This window comes from Talpa europaea, assembly GCF_964194135.1.
Source record: "Talpa europaea genome assembly, chromosome: 11".
In the NCBI taxonomy this organism is placed as follows: domain Eukaryota; kingdom Metazoa; phylum Chordata; class Mammalia; order Eulipotyphla; family Talpidae; genus Talpa; species Talpa europaea.
Window position 1 is genome coordinate 85328667 of NC_140078.1, and position 21511 is coordinate 85350177.

The 21511-nt window shown below is 38.4% G+C and overlaps 1 protein-coding gene across 7 annotated transcripts in view; it reads left to right on the forward strand.

Moving 5' to 3' along the window:
- NEK10 (NIMA related kinase 10) overlaps window positions 1–21511 on the forward strand; it is a gene marked incomplete at both ends in the record, with an annotated part of 136407 nt that overhangs the window by 82667 nt on the left and 32229 nt on the right. For 6 of the 7 annotated variants that reach the window (XM_084246768.1, XM_084246769.1, XM_084246771.1 and 3 more), the window contains 5 exons: window positions 283–353; window positions 4280–4493; window positions 17410–17593; window positions 17703–17789; window positions 19248–19302. In XM_084246768.1, the coding sequence (XP_084102894.1) occupies window positions 283–353; window positions 4280–4493; window positions 17410–17593; window positions 17703–17789; window positions 19248–19302 (611 nt within the window). The remainder of the gene's footprint in view (window positions 1–282; window positions 354–4279; window positions 4494–17409; window positions 17594–17702; window positions 17790–19247; window positions 19303–21511) is intronic. The other variant, XM_084246774.1, reaches the window with a different exon arrangement.

Below are 21511 nucleotides of genomic sequence, written 5' to 3' on the forward strand. Positions count from 1 at the left end.
TTTAACTGTGGTTGGAAACTACCTGCAAGCCTGCATGTCATATTATCCTACACATCATTTACGATGAATCTGAGGCTAGCTTGAAATTAGCCTGATGAATACAATTCCATGTTCAAGAACTATTTCATTGATGTTGATGTTTTATTCAGTTGGGTGTTTTTGTTTCTGATTAAAATGTGTACGTGAAGTTACAACATTTACTGAGCTACTCATCTTTGTGTTTACCACTAAAGATGCCAGGGTTCTCTTTAGTTCTTTTATGGGAGTCTGTTTGTTTTGCAGATAGTGGAGGCGGTCTATGAACCAGTGCCAGAAGGCATCTACTCTGAGAAAGTGACAGATACCATCAGCAGGTAACTGATTAGTTTCACAATTTCTAACATACAGGGATTATCAAGAAACACCCCACACCTCCCCCCCAGTTCCCTTAAAACTCAGTTCAGTGTCTTTCCTAGATCCTAGCACCATCTCAATGGAATGTAACAGCTGTAACATGTGGCTGCGCCCCTGCCTGTGGTTTCTCTTCCCAGCCCATTGTTTTTCACTTAGGGGGACCCCTCACGCTTGTAGGATTATAGCTTGAATCTCCTTGTGCAACCCGGGGGTGAGTTTCACCGACTGTGGACTCTGAACAAGCAACTTGACCATTCCCTCTGCATCTTTGTTTCCTCATCCAGTACAATGGGGCTTGTACTACAGCACCATGGGGCAGGCGTGCTGATTACACTGACGCATGCAAATCACTTAACATAGGCGAGAACCCACAATTTAGTTTTATAATTGCATATTAAGGTCACGCCATGCATTCTGTAACAGATGTTTTTTTCACTTCACGTTATTTAAGATTCATTATCTAGGCTCACATCACAAAATTTTTCTCTCTGGAAAATTTGGCTTATAACCAAAATCAGTCATGAGTTCCATGCGCTCGCATATTTCACTCGCTTTGGATTTTTAGTTACCGAAAAATGAAGTTCCCAAAGAATTAGGGCACAGATTCCAATTTCCCACTTTTTCTTAGTTTCTCACTTTCTTCAGGAAATGGATACAAGGGATACACACAGACAAAGGGCTCTTAGTGGTAGTTTATGACTCAGCACATGAGGCTCCAAGCCAGTCACCAGCCGTGGGATAGGGCCTTTGACGTGTCGGACCGCAGAGAGGGAAAGGCTTGCTGGGCTCTGTCTTTGGCGTTGTTTCCACGTGTGTCTTCTCTCTTTTGTTTTGCTCTTGTTTCACTTTCACTTTCTGGCACCTTCTCGGGTAGAGCTAGCGCAGTGTGTACCTCTCAGTCGACGTCTCCCCGCTGCCCTCCTGCTCATGTAGTGGACGAGCAGGTGACACATTTTGTCATTGGAATTTTTCTTTCCTAGCAGGCTTTTAAGCTGGAATACTGCTCTAGCCACCCTGAAGCGTTTGGGGCAGAAAATAAATGCATTTTGTTGCCCTGCCCAGTGCCAGCGTTACTATTTTTACGTTTCCGTGCACTGGTAAGAGAGTATTGCCTGTTTACTTTCTAAAAAGGAAAAATGCTTCCTTTTATGAACAAAATATTTCAGTCACCTTATTTTTCTCTGCGCCTGGTTGCATAAGCTGTCTGGAGCTTGGTTCCAGAGGCAGTCGGGACAGTTAACAAAGTTCATGCTTCTAGCTTGTTCTAAGGGCTGGTGGATCTTCACATTTTCCACCCTACCTTAAACTCTTTGCTTCTGAAAACATGACATGAATACAACAGAACATCCTGTCACCATATTCTTTCCATCTGGTCTCTCAGAGTGGGAGCAAAAGTCAGCAACTTGGGTACGAATCTGTCCTTGCCACTCCAGGCTTCCCGCACTATGATCAGTCACAGTCCCCTGCCCTCAAACAGTCCTGTGCTTGGGATCAAGGCTCTGCCTTTGAGGTCCTGAAGGTCTTCATGATTTGATCTTTGAAACTGTGTTTTGGACGTGATGTCTCATTGGATAAGGTGCATGGGTTGGGGCTTGAAACTTTAGTTCATGTGTAGTCCCTCGGGTTCCCACCTCTTGTTATGAGTTCTCAGGCATCTAACTCCAACCCCCTGTGTCCTGCCTGGTGTCCAGCTCTGTCTTTCTGTCCCATTCCTGCTGCTGCCCTCTGCCTGTTTTGGCTGTGTCAGCAACAAATGCAAGTGAGGAAAGGGTCAGGCTGGAGCTTGGGCCTTGTTGCATCCTGGGGCAGGCAAGGGGAGTAAAAAGAAGGCTGTTTCTGCCCAGACTCACAGCACCGTGCTGTGTTTGATGGGCAAATCAGTGGGGGTCTCTTGCCCACCTCCAGTTTGGGTGCCAAATCTGTGGGTATGGAGGTTGCAATCTCTAGGGGAGCTCCTGTTTACCATCAGCAGGGACAGAGAGATTGACGTCTCAGTTCCCTGTAGGGCCCCATATTTGCAGGGGCACCCCCAAATGATATAGCTGGCTCTATTTCTGCAATCTCCTACCTTAATTCATAAACATAAACATTCAGCAGATATGTAAGTGGATGTTGTAACAAGAGGGCAAACCCACTGCTTTAGAAGTTAAAAAGAAATAGCATGAAAATAATGCATAAAATGGGAATGTCTTAAAAACTGATCAAATTAGTTCAATCCCTGTGGAAGAGTGTACAGAGGCTTCTCAAAATATTAAAAATAGATCTGCCATATGACCTAGTAATTCCGCTCCTGGTTGTCTAACTGAAGAATGCAAAAAGACTAATTTGAAGGGATATTGTACTCCTACGTTTAGCACTATTTATAGCACTATTTGCAATAGTCAAGTTATGGAAGCAACCTGAATGTCCCAGAACAAATGAGTAGACTAGGACAATGTGCACATATACACAAGGGCAGACTACTCAGTTATAAAAACAAAAACAAAAACACAGCAGTTGAACTTTTGCCTTTTGTGAGAACATGGAGGGAACTGGAAGGGATTATGGTAAGCAAAATAAATCAGAAGAAGAAAGCCAAATCCTGGATGGTTTCATTTTTATGTGGAATATAGAGAAATAAGACAAAAGGTCAGACAGAACTAAGTCAATAACAAACCTTAGAAGTTTGATTGTAGAACTGAGATGATGGGGGTGGACAGAGGTAAGAGCAGGATGTGTGAGAGGGCCTATGGACTATTGTGGAGAATTATGGGTGCCCTAGTGGTGGTGGGTGTGATGTGGCAACATACATCTGAAGAGGTGGGATCCTGAAACCCTGAATTATATTCAGTGTTGTAAACCAATGTTCCCTTAAAAAAAAAGTGGTGTTTGTTTACTCACATTTATAAATTCAACAAAAAAGAATGAACAGCAAATTAATGAACTAGAGTCTTATTTTTACTTCTGTTTTGAAGAATAATTGTGAGCTATAATTCTTAATTCTTTCCTAGAGACATCGGTATAGGTAAAAGTTGCCCTAATGATAGTTACTAAAGCAAGCACAATATGTGAAAATTAGATCTTTTTCTGCAAGTCCAACCAAGTTAAATTTTGTTGAGAAGCAAACCTGACTTCAGTGAAGTTAGAGAATTTGAATTTCAAAGATTAGAAAAAAATACTATGCTGAGTCCCAGAGGTTTTTAACGCATGCTAATCAGTGATTTTGATAATTGGGCTCCTTGGGCATCTAGAATCACCTTCTGTAAGTGTTAAGCTGTGACAAAAACAATACTCCTTTCTGTAGTCTGATATTGCCCAGCTCCAAAATCACAGAAAATATTAGCATGCAATGTGTCGAGTTAGCCACTTTAAAAAAAGTACTGCAAGTCTTAAACCTCTAAGTAACTGGGTTGTGTTTTATTTTTATGACTTCGTGTTTTCTGAGACTCGCTAATCAAGCTGGGTGGATATTCCTGCAATACAGCTGGAAAAGGTCAAAAAAGGAAACTCTCTTCCTTCTGGTGATGCCTTGGGGGTTGTCACAAGGGCCTAGGTTATTGGGATCTTCTGTTTTACTGGCCAGTGAGATGGCAGTGACTTTAGGAAAGAACCAGCTTGCACAGAAGATGACCCTGCCTGCCCGAGAACCAGCTTCCTGCTCAGCCCATAACTTTGGCCTGCCAGCCAAGGGCGAGATCAGTTCTGCCTCTGTTTCCGTCCACAACTTTCTGAAATGCCTTCTGAAATGTCTTGAGTTCGAAATTATGTTTGATGTCCATTTTACCCTGAATTTTCTTGGGTGCAAACGCCTTGGTGAACAGAGTAGAGTTTAACCTTGACCCTCCACACCCCATGGGTTGGTCCTGACCTTGAGCAGGCTGCTTTGAGTTAGCTTATCTTCTCTTAGGTGCCTGACTCCTGATGCAGAAGCCCGGCCAGATATTGTAGAAGTCAGCTCCATGATATCGGATGTCATGATGAAGTATTTAGACAGCTTGTCTACATCCCAGCTGGCCTTGGAGAAAAAGCTGGAACGGGAACGAAGGCGCACACAGAGGTATTTTATGGAAGCCAATCGGAACGCTGTCACATGTCACCATGAGCTGGCTCTGCTATCACATGTAAGTGTGAGTCTTTCTACCTCATCACGATGCACTTGAACAGGCTGTCTGAAGTTTTTCATGCTTGTCTTAAGAATAATTCATCTTAGGCTAAGAAAACATTAATTACTCCGTGCAGTATTTTGGAATTATATAATTACATATTTACATCCATTTTCATATTTCAAAATTAAAATGTCAGTATGATGGAGATTCTAAAGAACTGACCCATAATTTATTGTATATTACAAATCTCTAGTTTGCAAGCAGAAAGATCACTTAGCAATTCTTTAAGTTTGCATCATGGTCTTCTCATAAATAGCAGTGAATGCTTAAATTCGATTTCTTCGGCAATCTGATGTCACCTTTTGGGAATATGGAGGAAAGTGTTGCATGTTAATTTGGAGAAAAAAACAATATCAGCCCTACATGTTGTCCTTATTAATCTGTATAACTTCTTTTCTGACTGCTTATGGTAATAATGTGCTGTGATGCAGATTAGAAATATCTGCTTTTACTTTTCTTGCCAATAACCTTTCAATTATTTTGCTATTTATGTTTATTTGTTAGCATAGCTTGAAAAAGGGATGCCAGTGCTACACATTTCCACATGTGAGTGATTCCAGTGATGTGCCTGTTGCTGTTTCTTATTTTCTTTCCTCTACACCTTTGTTATATCCTGATCCATAATCCATCCTCAAGCAGGGATCTAGTAAGGGGTCCTTCCTCCCCTTCTTGGGGTGAAACGAGAATAATAGGGTCATGACACCCATTTGTGAACAGGGTAACTGGTCATTAAATTCCTTTCCAGGATGCTAAGGACTTGCTTGCTTTAGTTGGACAAATTATAGTTAATCTCAAAAAAGAGGCAGCTCTGATTTCTTGAATAACAGCATTTTCCACAAACTCATTTTTAAAAAAAATTGAAAGAAAGAGCTACTTTTTGGTCAATTTGTATTGACATATGTGGAATCTTGAAGTTGAGGATTCAATATAATTTTACTTTTGGGGGGAAAACTCTTTCACAACTTCATGGCCTTGTTGCTGAGCCCAGGGTCTATTTCATAGACCCGTTCTGGTGGTCATCTCAGAGCTCTGTGTGTAGGAACAGATAACTTGGGTAGATAGTTCTTGCCAAACACAGTTAAACCTCACAGGCACGGATTTAACTTTGCTTGTGATTTTTGCTACCGGGCTGTAAATACCAGGCAACAATGAGAAACACATTATCCTGTGGTTGTCATGTTGTATTCATACTATCCCAATGCAAAAGACTTAGCTATTTAGCTCTAATATTTGGGGCCTTCTGTTAGATTCTGCAAGGCAAAGCTTCTTAACCAGTATCCAGTTGGATATGAGAACTGGTTTATGTTAGACTGATGCAGCTGATGTGGGAGTGGGTGGAGTCAGCTTGTAAATCTAATAGCAGAAGACTGCTCATCATTAGCTGAGCACGTTAGAAAAGGACTATTTTATCTATTTTTACTTCTCAACTTTTTAAAAATAAACCCCTTTGTTTATTTCCTACATTTAGTAAAGAGAATGATGCTCTACCAATCCCTGAGTTTCAACAATTTGCTACTTGGGACCAATCATATATCATCTCTATGTCCCCCACTCCTATAGCTTCTCCCTGCCATCGATCCTCAGATTATTTTAAAGCAAAATTAAGACACGATACCATTTCATCCATCACTAGTTCAATAAGCATTTGGAAGGACATTTTAACTGTAGAAATCTAGTGATGAAGCTATGACCATATAAAACAAATGGAGGCAGTTTTGAGGAATCAGAGGTTTTTCACTCACCTGTAAAATAAGGGAAAGAATCACCTACTGTCAAGGGTTCTAAGATTAAATAGGTAAATGTGTGAGTCTACTGTACAAATTAAACAGTGGTGTAAAATTGTAAGATAGCGATAGCATCAATTATATAAATGAGCGATGGTTATGTTAGCATAGTTGTTGATACAACTTGTTAACCAGTTGATACAACTTGTTACTAATTGGCTCATTAGTACTAAATCTCTGTATGTGATTCATGCAGTTAATAAATGTATAATAAATAAATAAAAGCACCGGGCATTAGCCAGCCTCAGAATCCTTATGGAGCATTCAGTTTTGTATGGACAGAGAGATGTGCTTTTTTCAAAACAAAGTTTTAAAGAGCCATAGGCATACTGATAATTTTCATTTCAAGAATATACAAATATTCTTCTTTGTGCAATGTATGCATTTTCATTTTGGTTATATTCCCCATACAATAGCACCCCCCCCTTATTTTGACTCTAGTTCTAACCAAAATGAAAATGCATACACTGTACAAAGATGAAAAATGATGTAAGAATTATATAAAATAAAATATTGAAAAAAAGAATAAACAAATGTTAATTAAAAGGAAAAAAATGCAGCTTTGGTTTAGAATTGAGAAGGAAATATGATTACATTTCATCAAAAGACAACATGCGGTTTATTGGCGTTAACCTGAACTGGGACCAATTGCTATTTTAAAAAATCTGTATCTAACCTATTGCTGACAGAAAAATCATAGGTATAAAATTTTATGTCTTTTATCTCTTAAGCAGTATTATGGTATTATGATAATTTCATTTCAAATATAGAGGAATGTTCTCCCAGAACAGTTAATACCAATAACACAGTTACCTGGCCCAGTGATAAATAATAGCCAAAGAAAGAGAAATAAGTGGGTTCAGTAGAACATGATGGATTCTCAACATTGATAAAGAGATCCATTGTGAATTACTGAAATTTTTCAAATTAGTAGGTAAGCAAACAATTGATAAGCAATATTTAAAGGATCCTATCTCTTGGGGGGCATGCTATTTTCTTTCATATTTTAGTTTATTCATAATTATAGCAATTTTCATAAAAGGCTAGTGAAGACAAATGTTAGTATATATTTCATAACACCAGAGAAATCATCACTAATAAAATTCACACCTGTGTCTTGTTTTATACTCCACAAAGGTGAAGCAAGACTTTCCTTTTGAAGAAAGTGAAATTTTCTGTTATTATCATTCAAAATAAGACATCATAAGTAGAGTACAGAGTTAAGATGGTAAAAACCCAGATGAGGACAATAAGGTGCAATGTTTAAGTTAAAGTATAACAAGAGCAGTGATATTGCAATGTAGAGGGCATTGTGACATTGAAATAGTTAAGGCAGGGCCTCACAGGTGGCTCAGCGGTTGAGCGCTGGGTTGCGAAACTGCCCGCAGCCTCTGTAGCTCCGGTTTGATCCCTGGCCATGGGCGAGCGTTCCACATGGCATGCAGACCTCTCCTGCCGTGCCCTCTGCTCCCCTCAGCAGTGTATTTCTTCATCAGTCTGCCTGTCTGCTCCCCGCTCTGGCCCTGGGGAATTCTGTCACCCTCCTGCGCTTCTGACTGTACCCAGTGCTTGTATAAATAAATAAAAATAAATCTTAAAAAAAATATTTAAGGCAGGGTCACTGCTTTGACACTGTCTGCATGCTGTAAACACAGATACCCTTTATCTCTTGTTCCTCAGCCAGAAAAGTTAGGTACAGACATTCCTAAAGTGTGTGCTGCTTAGAGCTTCACCAACGAATACAAGGTTTAGGGTTAAAAGAAATACAGCATGGAGAAATCTGAAGAATCAATGGAAAACTCCAATTACATTCAGATTATTAGAAATTTTTGTGACTCTTGCTTAAAGTGCATTGAAGCAAGGGCGAAGAAAGCATATTCCTTATGTGCAAATGAAGCACAGTTGAATGTTCCTGGGAGACTGAAGAGTAATAAGAGAAATATGGTTTTACAGTGTGAGATTTGCTGGCATTTATTAGTTCTCTTCCACGCTATTTGATGGGAACTCTGTCTTCACCATTCATTTTAAAGCTTCACGATGATTTCTTTTTACTAGTTTAGTAAGCGTGCTTCATCTTGGAGAGCTACTGTCATATCCACAAGCTTATCAGGGGAACATCACAGAGAGAAAAATGGAAAATTCTCGCAGTCTGTAATTTGTAATGAAAAAATCAACAATTTGTTGAATGTCTTCTGAATGCAGAGCATTGTTTTTGATATTGCAAAAGTTATAAAAATTTATATATAGTGGTCTGAGTCCTGAAAAAACACATTTACTTGGAAAGTCAAGACATGTATATGGCAGGAATTTTGGATAAATATCAAATAGCTATGTGGGTGATAGTTCAGGAGGCTCCTGGAGCAAACACATAAGATTAGGTCTTGAAAACTAGGCAAAGAAGTCACTCCTGGATAGAAAAGAATAGCAAAAGTTCAGAAACTCCAGATCTACCAGCTTAACTCACTTAGGACTGAGAATCATATTTAGAAATGGAAAAGTTAAGAGACTTTTCCAAGGATACTGTTAGGTCTTCTGGTTTATAATGCATATCCATTTTATAGATTTAATTTTCCCAAAATAATAATTGGTAAGTAACATTGTATTAATTGAAGTATATGACATAATGATTTGATATATGTATATATTACAAAATGATCACCACAATAGGTTAATATCCATCAACTCATATAGTTAAATTTTTTTTTCTCATGATGGCAACTTTTTCTGATTTACTCTCTTAGCAACTTTCAAAAGTACAATAGAACATTATTAATTATAGTCCAGGGCAGTTCTACAGAACATGAGTAAGCAGAACCAGTAGGAGATGCACATTAGAAATGTGTTACAACTAATTCAAAAGGAAATCTGCACTCCTGTGTTTATTGCAGCACTATTTACAATAGCCACAATATGGAAACAACTCAAATGCCCTCAGAATAGATGGATGGATCAAAATGTTGTTGTTTATTTACACAATGGAATATTACTCAGCAATCAAAAAAGATAAACTCATGCCATTTGCAGCAACTTGGTATGAGCTAGAAGGGATTATGCTCAGTGAAATAAGCCAGACAGAAAAAGAAAAATATTGGATGGTCTCACGTATATGTGGAATATAGAGGAACCAAGCCAAAGGTCAGGAAAAAGTCAAAACTAGCAAGCTGACCATAGATCTGAGGCATACAGCAAAGGGGCGGTGGGAGAAGCCTCAAAACAGAGGAGGGAAGAATGTAAGGAATATGGTGATGGTTCATGGGTAGATATGTTGGCAGGAGAGCTATGGGGACTGAAATGATATAAGAAAAAAATTAATTAATAAAAATAATAAAACAAATAAATAAACAGTAAAAATTGAAAAGAAACGTGTTGTGAGGGATTGGCGAATATGAGTTTAGGGGTGGATTTGGCAAGTCCCAGATCTATAGGGCAGGCTGGCACTCTTGGGCATGGGCTGCTGTCCAAAAGTGTAATTTTCTTTTCATCCCAGAGAAGCCTGCTTTGAGGACCTTCAACTGATTGGACCCATCCCACCCAGATTATCTAGGGTCACCTTCCTCCCTTAGCCATTCTCTATGTGCCTACCAAAACTGCCCTTTAAAATGTCACCTGTGGGCCTCCCTTGGTGGTGCAGGCAGTTGAGGGCCGCGCTGTGAAGCTGTCTGCAGCCTCTGCAGCACCGGTTCAATCCCGCCGGCTGGCGAGTGTCCCACATGACGCGGCGAGGGTCTCCTGTCTCACCTGCTGCTCCCCTCAGCAGTGTATTGCATCAGTCTGCCTGTTCTGTTCCCTGCTCTGTCTCTGGTGAATCTTCTCACCCTCCCCCACATCTGGCCTGTACCCTGCTCTTGTAGAAATAAATAAATCTTTAAAAAAAATTAAAAATAAATAAATAAAATGTCACCTGTAATCTTGATACATTTTACCCCATGCTTAAGATGCAGAGTAAATATTCATATAGCACATCGTGGAAATTTGCTCTAAGCTTCTGGTGAATGAAAAAAGAAGGATTTCTATAATAACCTAATATCCAACTATTGAAATAAGGCACGCTTAGTTATCTGAAATTCCATCTACTTTGGGGGACAAGACAGTAGTAGGACACTGATCAGCAAAGACTGTTTTATAAATTCACAATTTCTTTATTGTGTAATTCTTACTGTAGTTTCCTAATGCAATCTGCATATAGTTTCAGAAGACTATTGATATTTGATATTTTTCTTTATTTCTCAAATATCTTTCAAGTTGGCCATTTAAGCATGGCACAGTGATGCAAATACCTAATTCCTATTTTCTTCATGCTGATTTTTAAAAAATATTGTGCTATTTATTTATCTGAGTTGTGCTATTTTTATTATACCATATGTCATGCAACTGCTGAGCATGCTACTAAGGCGTGTGTCTGCAATCCACTGCTAAGAGATTAAATTAAGCCATGTAGAAAATGATGTATTTTAAAATGGCAGCATTTTGGGGAAACATCTTTGCTTTTATTGTCTGGTTAATTGTTGGCTGAATTTCCCTCAAGGCTTTAAAAATGCAACAAGTAATGATGCAGTGAAAGAAGTATCAGGAAAAATCATGCCATGTGTTTGTTTCTATTCTCATTGTAGTTTAAGAAAATAAAGGGGTGACTGAGAGGCCCCCCCACAGATACATACACAATTCACACATCATCCAGAAACCCTTTCTTATATGCAATAAAATACACAAACTTTAAATGCTTAGTTCAAGGACTTTTGACATCTGTATAACTCTCACCCAAAACAAGATTCAGAACATTTTTATCATGTCAGAAAGTTCCCTCATGCCTTCCTATACAACTCCCTGCCCGTTGGCAGGAGTGTTATACTTTCTGTCCTATAAAAGATTTTTGCCTATGATTTGACTTTTATAAATCAAATAGTTTCTGCTCCTTTGGCTTCTGTCACTTAATATAATATCTGTAAGTTTCATCCATGCTGTTATGTATAGGAGTAATTTGTTTATATTACTCTATAATATTGTGTGAATATATCATAATGTTTATTCTCCTATTGATGAATTCTTACATTATTTCCAGATTGGGGTTTTATAAGTAAACTACTATGAATTTTCTTCTAAAAGTCTCCTTAAGAATATAGTTTAACTCTCTTAGGTTGATACTTAGGGGTAGAATTTCAGGGTCATAGGTTCAACTTTAAACTACTAAGCATTTAACTTTAAACTACTAAACTACTAAACATATTCAACTTTAAACTACTAAACATTTCTCCAAAATTATATTATTTAACACTTTCAGGAGCTAGGTATGAGAGTTCTAATCGGTCAACATTCTTGCCAACATTTGGTATTGTCAGTCTTTTTAATTTTAGCCTTTGTAGTGAGTACAAAAGACTGTCTCTGTTATTTTTTTTTAAATTTATTTATTTATGCATACAAGACCTGGGGTACAGGCCAGAGGTGTGGGGGAGGGGGTGAGAAGATTCACCAGAGACAGAGTGGGGAACAGAACAGGCAGACTGACCGAAGTACACTGCTGAGGGGAGCAGCGGGCGAATCAGGAGAGGTCTGCTGCGCCATGTGGGCTGCTCCCTGCCTGGCCGGGAATTGAACTCATGCTGCAGTGGCTGCGATAGCTTTATCGGTTATGTCTTAACCCTTGCACTACCAGGGAGGCCCCATTCTTTGTGATTTTAATTTATATTTTTCTGATAACCAATGATGCTGAGCATTTTACATGTGCTTTATTGGCCATTTATGTATCTTTTTGTGTGTTTGTGGAAAACTATTTTGTGCATGTGTGTGTTGGTTTAAAACTTTTGTCAATGATCTCATTGGATTGTTTTTATGTTTTTGTTGATCTATTGGAATTCTTTAAATATTCCAGATAGAAATCTGTTTTCAATAACTTAAGTATTTTTATTGACGTTTTTTGCTGTTGTTGTTGAGCCAAAAATATTTTGTTAAAGTTCAGTTTATTCGTTTAGTTTTTGTTAGTGCTTTTTTCATCCTGTTAAAGAATTGTTGTCCGAAGATTGTAAAAATACTTTTTTTTTTTAGTAAAATGCCTTATGATTATAGGACTATTGTCAATGTGCATACAATAATGAAGAGACTGAATTTCATTTTTTTCCATGTGAATATCCAATTTTTCCAGCATTAGTTCTAAAATGTTTTGTTTCAACATGGGGAAGAACTTTGTAACATTTTGAAAAATTAATATTTTATTTTACATATTCAACAAAATTTGCTGAATATCTACTCCCTCCTGGGTACTGTTCTAGTCTGGTGATACAGCAATTAATGTAACAGTCAAAGGCCCCCACTGTCTTAGTGGGGCAAGATAAATGACAGATAAATAAAAAATGTTTAAGTGCTGTAGACAAAATATTAGTAGGCATGGGAATAGAAAGCAATAGGAATAGAAAGCAGTGGATATAGGGAAATAGGGTATTTCCACTAGGGATGTCGGTAAAGCCTCTCTATTTGTATGAGATTTGAGCAGAAACTTAAATGCATTTAAAAGGTAAACCGTGCACATATCTGGAGACACAACATTGATGGCAGAGGGACCAGCAAATCCAAAGATCTTGAGATTGGAATCTGTCTGCCAAGTTCAAGGAGGGATCAAGAAGTAGGTCTTTCTTTCTATAATTCTGGGTTGAAAATGAAAAAGTAAGTAGGATTCTAATGTGTATGTTTCATCTGTATTGATACCACCTGTGTCTAATGTCATGTGGTTTAATGCCTTCAGCATTGCTGGATTTCCATTATCCAAATTAGAATATCTTAAATTTAAAACTTGATGAATCTCTGTGTATTATATATATAATATATATAATTCATGTAAGATACACATATATATTATATAATATACATATTGAATATATAATTCCATGTAAGATACATATATACACATATATAAGATACATATATAAGATACATAATATATATACATATATCTTACATGGAATCACCTGATTCTGGCCTCATTTGAAATGTCTTTGGAAATATTAACATAAATAGTCAGTTCTTTTTGTTCATTAGTCTGCAGCTTTGCAACAAAATGGTGGTCAACAAATGTGGCTGTAGTCCATATCTCATGTACACTTTACAAGTGAGACTTTTAGGTTATGGCATAGTTCTTCTCACCTGTATTAGTATTATTAGTTCCAGAAAGCCTTAATTAGGAAAAACAGAAAACTCATTGTGGACATTAGGTCAAATATGGGTGGCAGTGAAACATCCTCAAGCATGATAAATTTGATGCTGAAAATTTATATTGAAAATTAAGACAGTGTCGTGATAAGAGTTGGATCATAGTTATATGCATTTAATCATATCAAGCAAAATGTTTAATTTTGTGTGAATAGTTTCAAGAAGACAAAATAAAACAACAACCTTCAGACTTATAGAGGACATTTTCTTTTTTACATATAATATTTATAAATTTAGCTATTTTCTGGACTCTACGCACTAGTTTTTCTGATTAAATTTGAATATATTGTTCTTCAACTTGATATGGAGAGCATGGATGAAGGAAATGATTCAGGACTTCGTACATGAAATAAGGCAACGATATCATCCGAACAACTTTGGAACTAAATGTTTCCATTTATTGAAGGGAAGGACCAGGCTCCAGCATCCTGCCTCCCTGGTGGCAAAGCCAAGCATCCTAGAGTGAGATCCTGAAAAGGGAAGCTCTCACTTAGGCACTAAAAGGGGCAGTCCACTCAACTATGGGGTGGGTTACCCTGACTGTCTCCACCATCTGACTAGACTGGCTGATTTTTTTTTTAACTGAAATGTTGGGGACTAAGTTTATGTGCTATAATATATGGTCAATGATCTGTCTCCTATTTTGAATTTTCTTTGTGCTATCATCCTTGAAAAGTCTAGAACATGGTTTGTCACTGAAAAGAGATCACCTCAGCCAGATGAATTTCTGTCACACCTTAAATTTATGTATTATTTAAGGTCACGGTTATTAACTAAACAAATAGAAGAAACTTGGGTAGAAACATAGCTCAAACAGACTATAAAATTTCTGAACACAAAAGGCTAGTACATCTTTTATGGCTCCAAAATAAAGCATCTGCAGGATATAGTTGGTGAAGTACTTTATATTTATTTCTTACTTTTCTTTCTCCCCTTATAAAACAAATATTCTGGACAATTAAAAAAAAACTGCACTAGTTTTAATAAAGTAGGCTCTTTTAATGCCTTCCTTACTGTCGTGGTGAATATGGGGCATGTCAGTGGGTTACTGCTGAATTACTATTCTATTAGAAATGCATTGTGAACTGCTGCACGTGTTAAAAAAATTACTTTATAATGAGCAAAATGGAACTAAACATAATTGTGCCTATGGTAGCTCTGTGTCAGGAAGTGTCTCCTGTTGTGGTGATGTGTTCCATAGCAGTGATAATTTTATTGTGTGATTTGCATTGTCTTCTCCTTGCTTCCATATTGATACACAGAATGTGTCCATCCGTTCCTAGGCGAAACAGAAGCCAAGAAAATCTTATTCACTTTCTTTCCTACTCCTAGAAAAATCCTGGGTAATTAATTTCCATTTGGAAAGTAAAAAAGTTAACAGCAGCCAAATTCTGTCCCTCAAGGCTATACTTACCTCCCAATGCCCACCGCCCCCCCACCCGTGCCCCCCAATGTGCGCGCATGCACAGACACACACTCTCTCAAATCTTTTTAATAGGTTTATGTACTTACTGAAAGTAACTTTTAAAAACATCTTCCTGGCCTCAATTCTCAGACCTCAGCCATCTTTTGCCTCTGGCCAAGCCTCCAGGCATCTGTCATTGGTGGACTAGTCATTTCTAAGGCAGAGAAGGGAGAAATATTCACTCCAACTCATAGTTGTATCACCATAGAGTCCCTTCAGTTTTTACAGAAACATCACAATGTAGGCTCTGGACAAGGGCCCAAGATAAGAAACACAGGTATTAAAAGCCTACTCCTCTGGCAAGGGAATCGCCTGCTCTTCTGATCCTTCTTTCTCTCCCTTTGAACTCATCATGTGAGCATTTGCTATGTACAAGGGACCAAGGGAGTTAAAAGGGACTAAAATAGGCCCCAGTTTTTCAAAGTGTGAGATGGCTAATGGGTTGGCTATTCAAATATTCCACAAGGAAAAAACTGGAAATCACACCAGGGAAAATGTGTCTGTAGTGGCATATGGTTTATGACAAGTTCAAGAAGCATATAGATTTTTTGAAGCCAAATCTTCTATAATAGATTATGAAACAGAGGTTTTAAAACCAAAACAAACTACACATTCCTCATTACTTCCCTGCTTATAGAGTCTGAAAAAGCATCTCTCAATATGTGAATCCCCCTTTGGCAGAATTTAAGCAAATACCCAATTTCCTGTGGAGCAATTTGGGCAGGTGCAAGGGACTGTTGGTTTGCAACCCACTAGTTCTTGGGTATTGGTTGCAAGTCAAACCCCCTCAAGTCCAGACTCGCCTACATTGGGACTCACAGCTTCTTCGTACTCTTCATTCATTTAAAGAAAAATGTCTTCTGCTGATTTCATAGCCACACCTGTTTTCAAGAGAAACAGAAGTGTTACTGAAGTTTTGCTAGTTTCAGAGCTAGATGAATCTGGCAACTAATGTATCAACAGGATAAAAAATTTTCACTTAAAAGTTCTCTCATTTTTTTCCAACCTCTATAGCATTGACACATTTTGTGTGTGTAGGCCCTACAGGGTTATCAATGCCAATTATGGTCTTTAAAATAGGCCAAGGAATGATTTATTTAGAATAAGAAAAGTTATAAAGAGGAGAATACCCTAAACTGAATGTTTATATCTATGAAAATTTGTAATGACTTCATTTGAGGATAGTTGTGAGAAAACTGATCTGTACATTAGAGCAGAAAGGAAAGAGGGTATGGGAGAGGTTGGGATTTTACAGTCAAGTTTTGAGTCTTAAATGGAGCTTGTAGGTTTGATGTGAGGCACATGAGCAAAACTGAGGCTGGTATTGGAGACCCTCTGCTTGTCTCAGATCTCAAATTTATGAGAAGCATAAATTTGCGCTGCCAGAGAGTATCCAAAATATTTCCCACCACCAGTTCTAAGTTAATAGACCAGGGTGAGCCCAAGAAACAGGAATGAGCAGTTCTGAGCCGTGAGCAGGAAGATTTTGAGCATTGGCTAGAGGACTAACCAAAGAAAATGAAAACTTTCCTTCAACTGAATGTTAGCACCAACAGAGCAAGAAAGAGCTCCAGCATCTTTGTGAAACTTTGAGGAAGGAACATTGAATAAATTCTCAGGAAAAGAGATAATAAGCAAAAATTGGTTGGACAGTTTGCTGTGCACAAAATGTCTTGGCTATTTGTTAGATCTGGTTTGGTTTTTGAAGATGCTATCTTCCAACTCAAGCCAAATGCAGATAACCACAATATGAACTTATTGGGGGGAACTCATCTTACGAGAATAGAAGAACACATTTCAATTAGCAAGGAAAGGAGCGGGAGATATGAACCTCTTGGCTTAAGAGACTGATGAGGCAGAGGAGAGGTGTGGGCTCCCATGTGGTTTGCATGTCCCTTTTTCTGCTGCTCTTCACTTTTCAGGGGGACTCCACTTCCCTTTTTCTGTGGCCTGGCAGAGTGCTACTGATTGCCCATGAGATTTGAATGAACTAAGCCTTATTTATCACAGTGAGACTGAGAAGATTGACAGCCAATGTTTTAAAAATAGCTTAAGGAAGAGGCATTTTAGTTTAATGGATGCAGAGTTATTCCTTATGCCACGGGTTCTTTGGCCAGATGACTTAGTTACCCCATGCCCATGATAACTTTGCTTGGGTCTTTGTACTGATTATCTTGCCACATTCATTCATTTGTTGTCCAATAGTAGCTTACAGATCTCCTTGATTCATTTTTTTTTTTTTTTTGGTAGTTAAGAGCTGAATGAATTTGATAGCAGATGTATAGGTGGAACTTCTGGTGTTATTTCAGCACAAACTATTTTTAATGATAATTCAAACTTTTGGATGTATGTTCTAACAAGCTTTGGATCCTGCAGAAGGAGGGGAGGAAGGAGAGGTTACTAAAAGTGGAATTTCTCCTTCCAGGAGACCTTTGAGAAGGCAAGCTTGAGTAGTAGCAGCAGTGGCGCTGCCAGCTTGAAGAGCGAACTCTCAGAAAGTGCAGAGCTGCCTCCGGAAGGCTTCCAGGCCCCCTGTGGTAAGGACGAAGACAGGGCCTGTGAGGAAATCCTGTCAGATGATAACTTCAACCTGGAAAACATTGAGAAAGGTACTCCTGGGGGCATGAGCACTCATGAGTCAGCATGAGTGCACTTCTGACTCCTTTCTGTTCCAAGGTTCACCTGCTTTTTACTTTTACTTTTTTTGTGATTGCCCAGATATATATTCAGAGCTGGATGACGAATTGGACATTTCAGATAACTGCAGCAGCTCCAGTTCAAGCCCTCTGAAAGAGTCAACTTTCAGTAAGCTTTCTTTCCCTGTTTGTGGGGTTCAGCAGGGTGTGGTTTGGAACTCATACTCCAGTCAAGAAAAAGTCATCCTGGGCATAGCCCATGGTTGGTTTTCCAGGGACAAAGTTTGTGGAGATGGGTGTGTCCCTCACTCTGAGAGCCCAAAGGCCAACCAGCAAGCACTGCTTTTGTCCCTTGCCTCAGCTGTCAAATGAAGTTTCATTATTTCTACCAGCAAGGCAGGTTCTAACTGGGAAATGGACACAGACTCAATAGCTCAAAAAGGAAGTGACCAGTACACTTCTGTTGACTAGGGATTAGAACTTGCAGGAGAAATGAGGATCAGTGTAGACTAAGTTATGAACACTTGCATTTACATTCATGTAAAGGGATGTCCTGTAGTTAAAGCACTAAAGTAAAATAAATATGTTCATTGTTTTTAACTGTGAAACGGTATGATGTACAAAGATGTATAAATTTAGTCCACATGTGTATCTTGACTCTATATTAGAAACAGTATTGAAAATAATTACACTGAAGTGTGAGAAAGAAAAGAAAAAATATATAGATAAAATTTAAAGATTATAAAGATAGGATTCAATTCGCTAATGAATCTGAAACTGAAAGAGAACTTAAAATAGGAAATGGTGAGAAAAGAGTAATTCTTTTGAAAGAGTAAGTTAATGGAATATTGAATAGAAGAGACAGAAAAACTCTGACATAAATTAACTGTAAATAATTCCTTCTCACCAATGACTATTTTATCAAAATCTCATAAAGGAAGGTTTAATATCATCTCTCCAAGGATCACAATAGAACCCTAAGGATTTAACTGCATTCTTGGTTCCTTTCCATACTTATTTGTGCCATCAACATGGTGACCAACTGCTCCAGATTTTCTGGGACAATCCCAATTTCCAACACTCTACTCTGTTTTTCTGGTAAATTCCTGTTGCTAGGTAAAATGCTCTTCTTTGTGACTGGGAAAGCATGAACATTACACAGGAAAAATACCATGCACATAAACATACACAGCAAATTCTAGAAGCAGTTTATGGTTGTTTTGAAATGAACTCAGTGTTATATATTCCGGCTAACAATGGTGGGGAGGGCCCGTGGGAAAGCAAAGAAGGAAAGTTGGACCTTGAGTTGGCACGTAGTGGCTTGTAGCTATCTTGGCAAAGGCCTTAGGATGCGTATGCTGTAGATATTTTATTGTATGTTGTTAACTATTAATAATGGAGCTTCTTTGTTTAGCACCCTTTCTTTGGAAAAAGACCCTTAAACAAACCTGTCAAGGAACTACTAATTTGCAGCATTACATTTTAACTGATGTTTTCAGAAGTGAAGACAGCCTTTGTAGTACATACACCGGTAATAATTCAGATAATTGAATGCAGTAATTTTTTAAACAAATAAATTTAAGATTTGAAGTAGAAGAGTGCAGTTATTTTTATATTCTTGTTTCAGGCATTTTAAAGAGAAGTTTTAGTGCTTCGGGAGGAGAACGACAATCCCAAACAAGGTATGTACACGTTAAGCTTCTGGAAAGATCTTTAGACTCTACAAACTGAGTTATGGGCAGCCAGATTGAAAAATGATAGCCAGAAGTTATCATGGGCATGTGGTAACATAGGCTGTTAGAGTACACTTTCTCTGAACTGATTATATAGTTTACTAAGCACACTAGAAAGAGTGCTAAGCTCTACTTGGGTTTTATTCTATCTTTTTTCCCCCTAGCTTTTCAATCTCCCATTAATTAGCTTCTCTGGACTTGAGGGCCCATGCAGGGAAGGGCAGTGGTGCTGGATGAGGTCACATGGACTCCTGGCTCCCTGCATCTTGTTTGTCCAAATCCCCGGGGTATTAGTGGCAAATGTGCACCTCATCCCAGTCACCCAGCCAGCAGGTGATAGAAATGAAATTGAAAATGAAGTATGTAGAGATTTTTAGCTATTCTATGCCATATATTAAATGGTAATATTAAATGGTAAGAACAGTTACAATGAGATCCTGAACAACTCTCCCCTTGGTGACTCTAATTAGCTCTTCTTTGTTAAGAAAGCAACAATAACAATAACAACAAAACAAGGGAGTTGGTCCCAATGAGAAAACACCACAGGGAAAATACATGCTTGATCTGAGCAAGGCTTCCAGAGTTTAGAATCCAGACTTGCCCCCTGCTAAATAGTACACAGAGAAAATTTAACCATAAATTCTCAACTTTGGTCAGCTCAGATATTAGATACTAGATTTAAGCGTATTGCCTGCTGAGGAGTCAGAGTACTTCCTCATTAATTTGAAATAGACTTTCTTGGACAAATGTTCCAGCCCAATGGATAAAACATGAGCAAGCAAAACTCAGGAGGGCAGCTCCTGACTTCGCAGAAGTAGTAAAGTCTCAAGGCTGGTAAAAGGAAACATGAAATTTGTTCTAGAAAGTACCTACCAGCCATCATAAGATGAAACTTTTTTTAGGAATATAATTAATAATAAGACCAAAAAAGAGCTAGTCCCCAACTCTTAGAGATCCAAGTCTGGCCAAGTTCTTCCCCATTCCCAGCCCAGCACCCTCAAATCACCAAAACTCCTGGACTCTAAACTCAAAGCTGACATACCAGGTAAGTGGAGAGACAGAGCTCCCTTCCTCAGCTTCTGGAAAGGGCAGTCATTCACATAGTAGAGGGGAATCTCTAGACAACAAATCTCCCCCAGCTGGATGCCACATCACCGGAATTCCCACATCCCAGAAGTACACAATAGGGAACTTCCATTTCATCCACATTTCCTAACACTGAGCAGATCATTCTCACTGCAGACATATTCACTTAGCATAATTTGCTTCTTATTAGGCCCTTGGTTTGCCAGAATACACTTGATTTATATCTTTGTCCTTCGCATTTAAGTGGAAAATCTTTAAAAAAGTCTCACTAAGGGGGCCTCCCTGGTGGCACAGCAGGTTGAGCACAGCTCTGTGAAACTGTCTGCAGCCTCTGCAGTGTGGGTTTGATTCCCGGCCGGCTAGGGAGATTCCCACATGGCGCAGCAGACCTCTCTTGTCACACCCACTGCTCCCCTCAGCAGTGTATTTCAGTCGGTCTGCCTGTTCTGCTCCCGGCTCTGTCTCTGGTGAATCCGCTCACCCTCCCACGCCTCTGACTTGTATCCCAGTTCTTGTATAAAAATAAATAAATCTTTAAAAAAAAAAAAACTACATGTTTAAAAAAAAAGTATCACTAGGAATTATGCTGTAGATGTTTATTAATCTAAATGTTCACAAATGACTCCTTTAACTGTGATCACTCATACTCTGTTGAGAGATAACTAGCTAGTTCTCCTGAAGAAATAGATCTATGTCTATGTCTTAGACCTAGAGGTACTGTGGGATCTGACTTATACTTAAGTTCTACCTACTAAGTAAAAAAAGGCAGACAGAAATTAGCTTAATGGGCATTTTTTATATACTGCCTTTAATGAACACACACAGACCATGTGATGGTCTACATAAATAACTCTTGAATGAGAACATGAGAAGATATTTTGTTTCAACAGTTTCAATAAGATATAATTCACATAAAATAAACTGTAAATATTTCAAGTGCATAGTTTGATATGTTGTGAATAGAGATATCCTTGTGAAATCACAATTAAAATAGTGAACATAACCATCTAAATATGTCCTGTGCCCACGTGTGTTCCTCACTCCTATCCCAGGCAATCATTAATCTACTTGT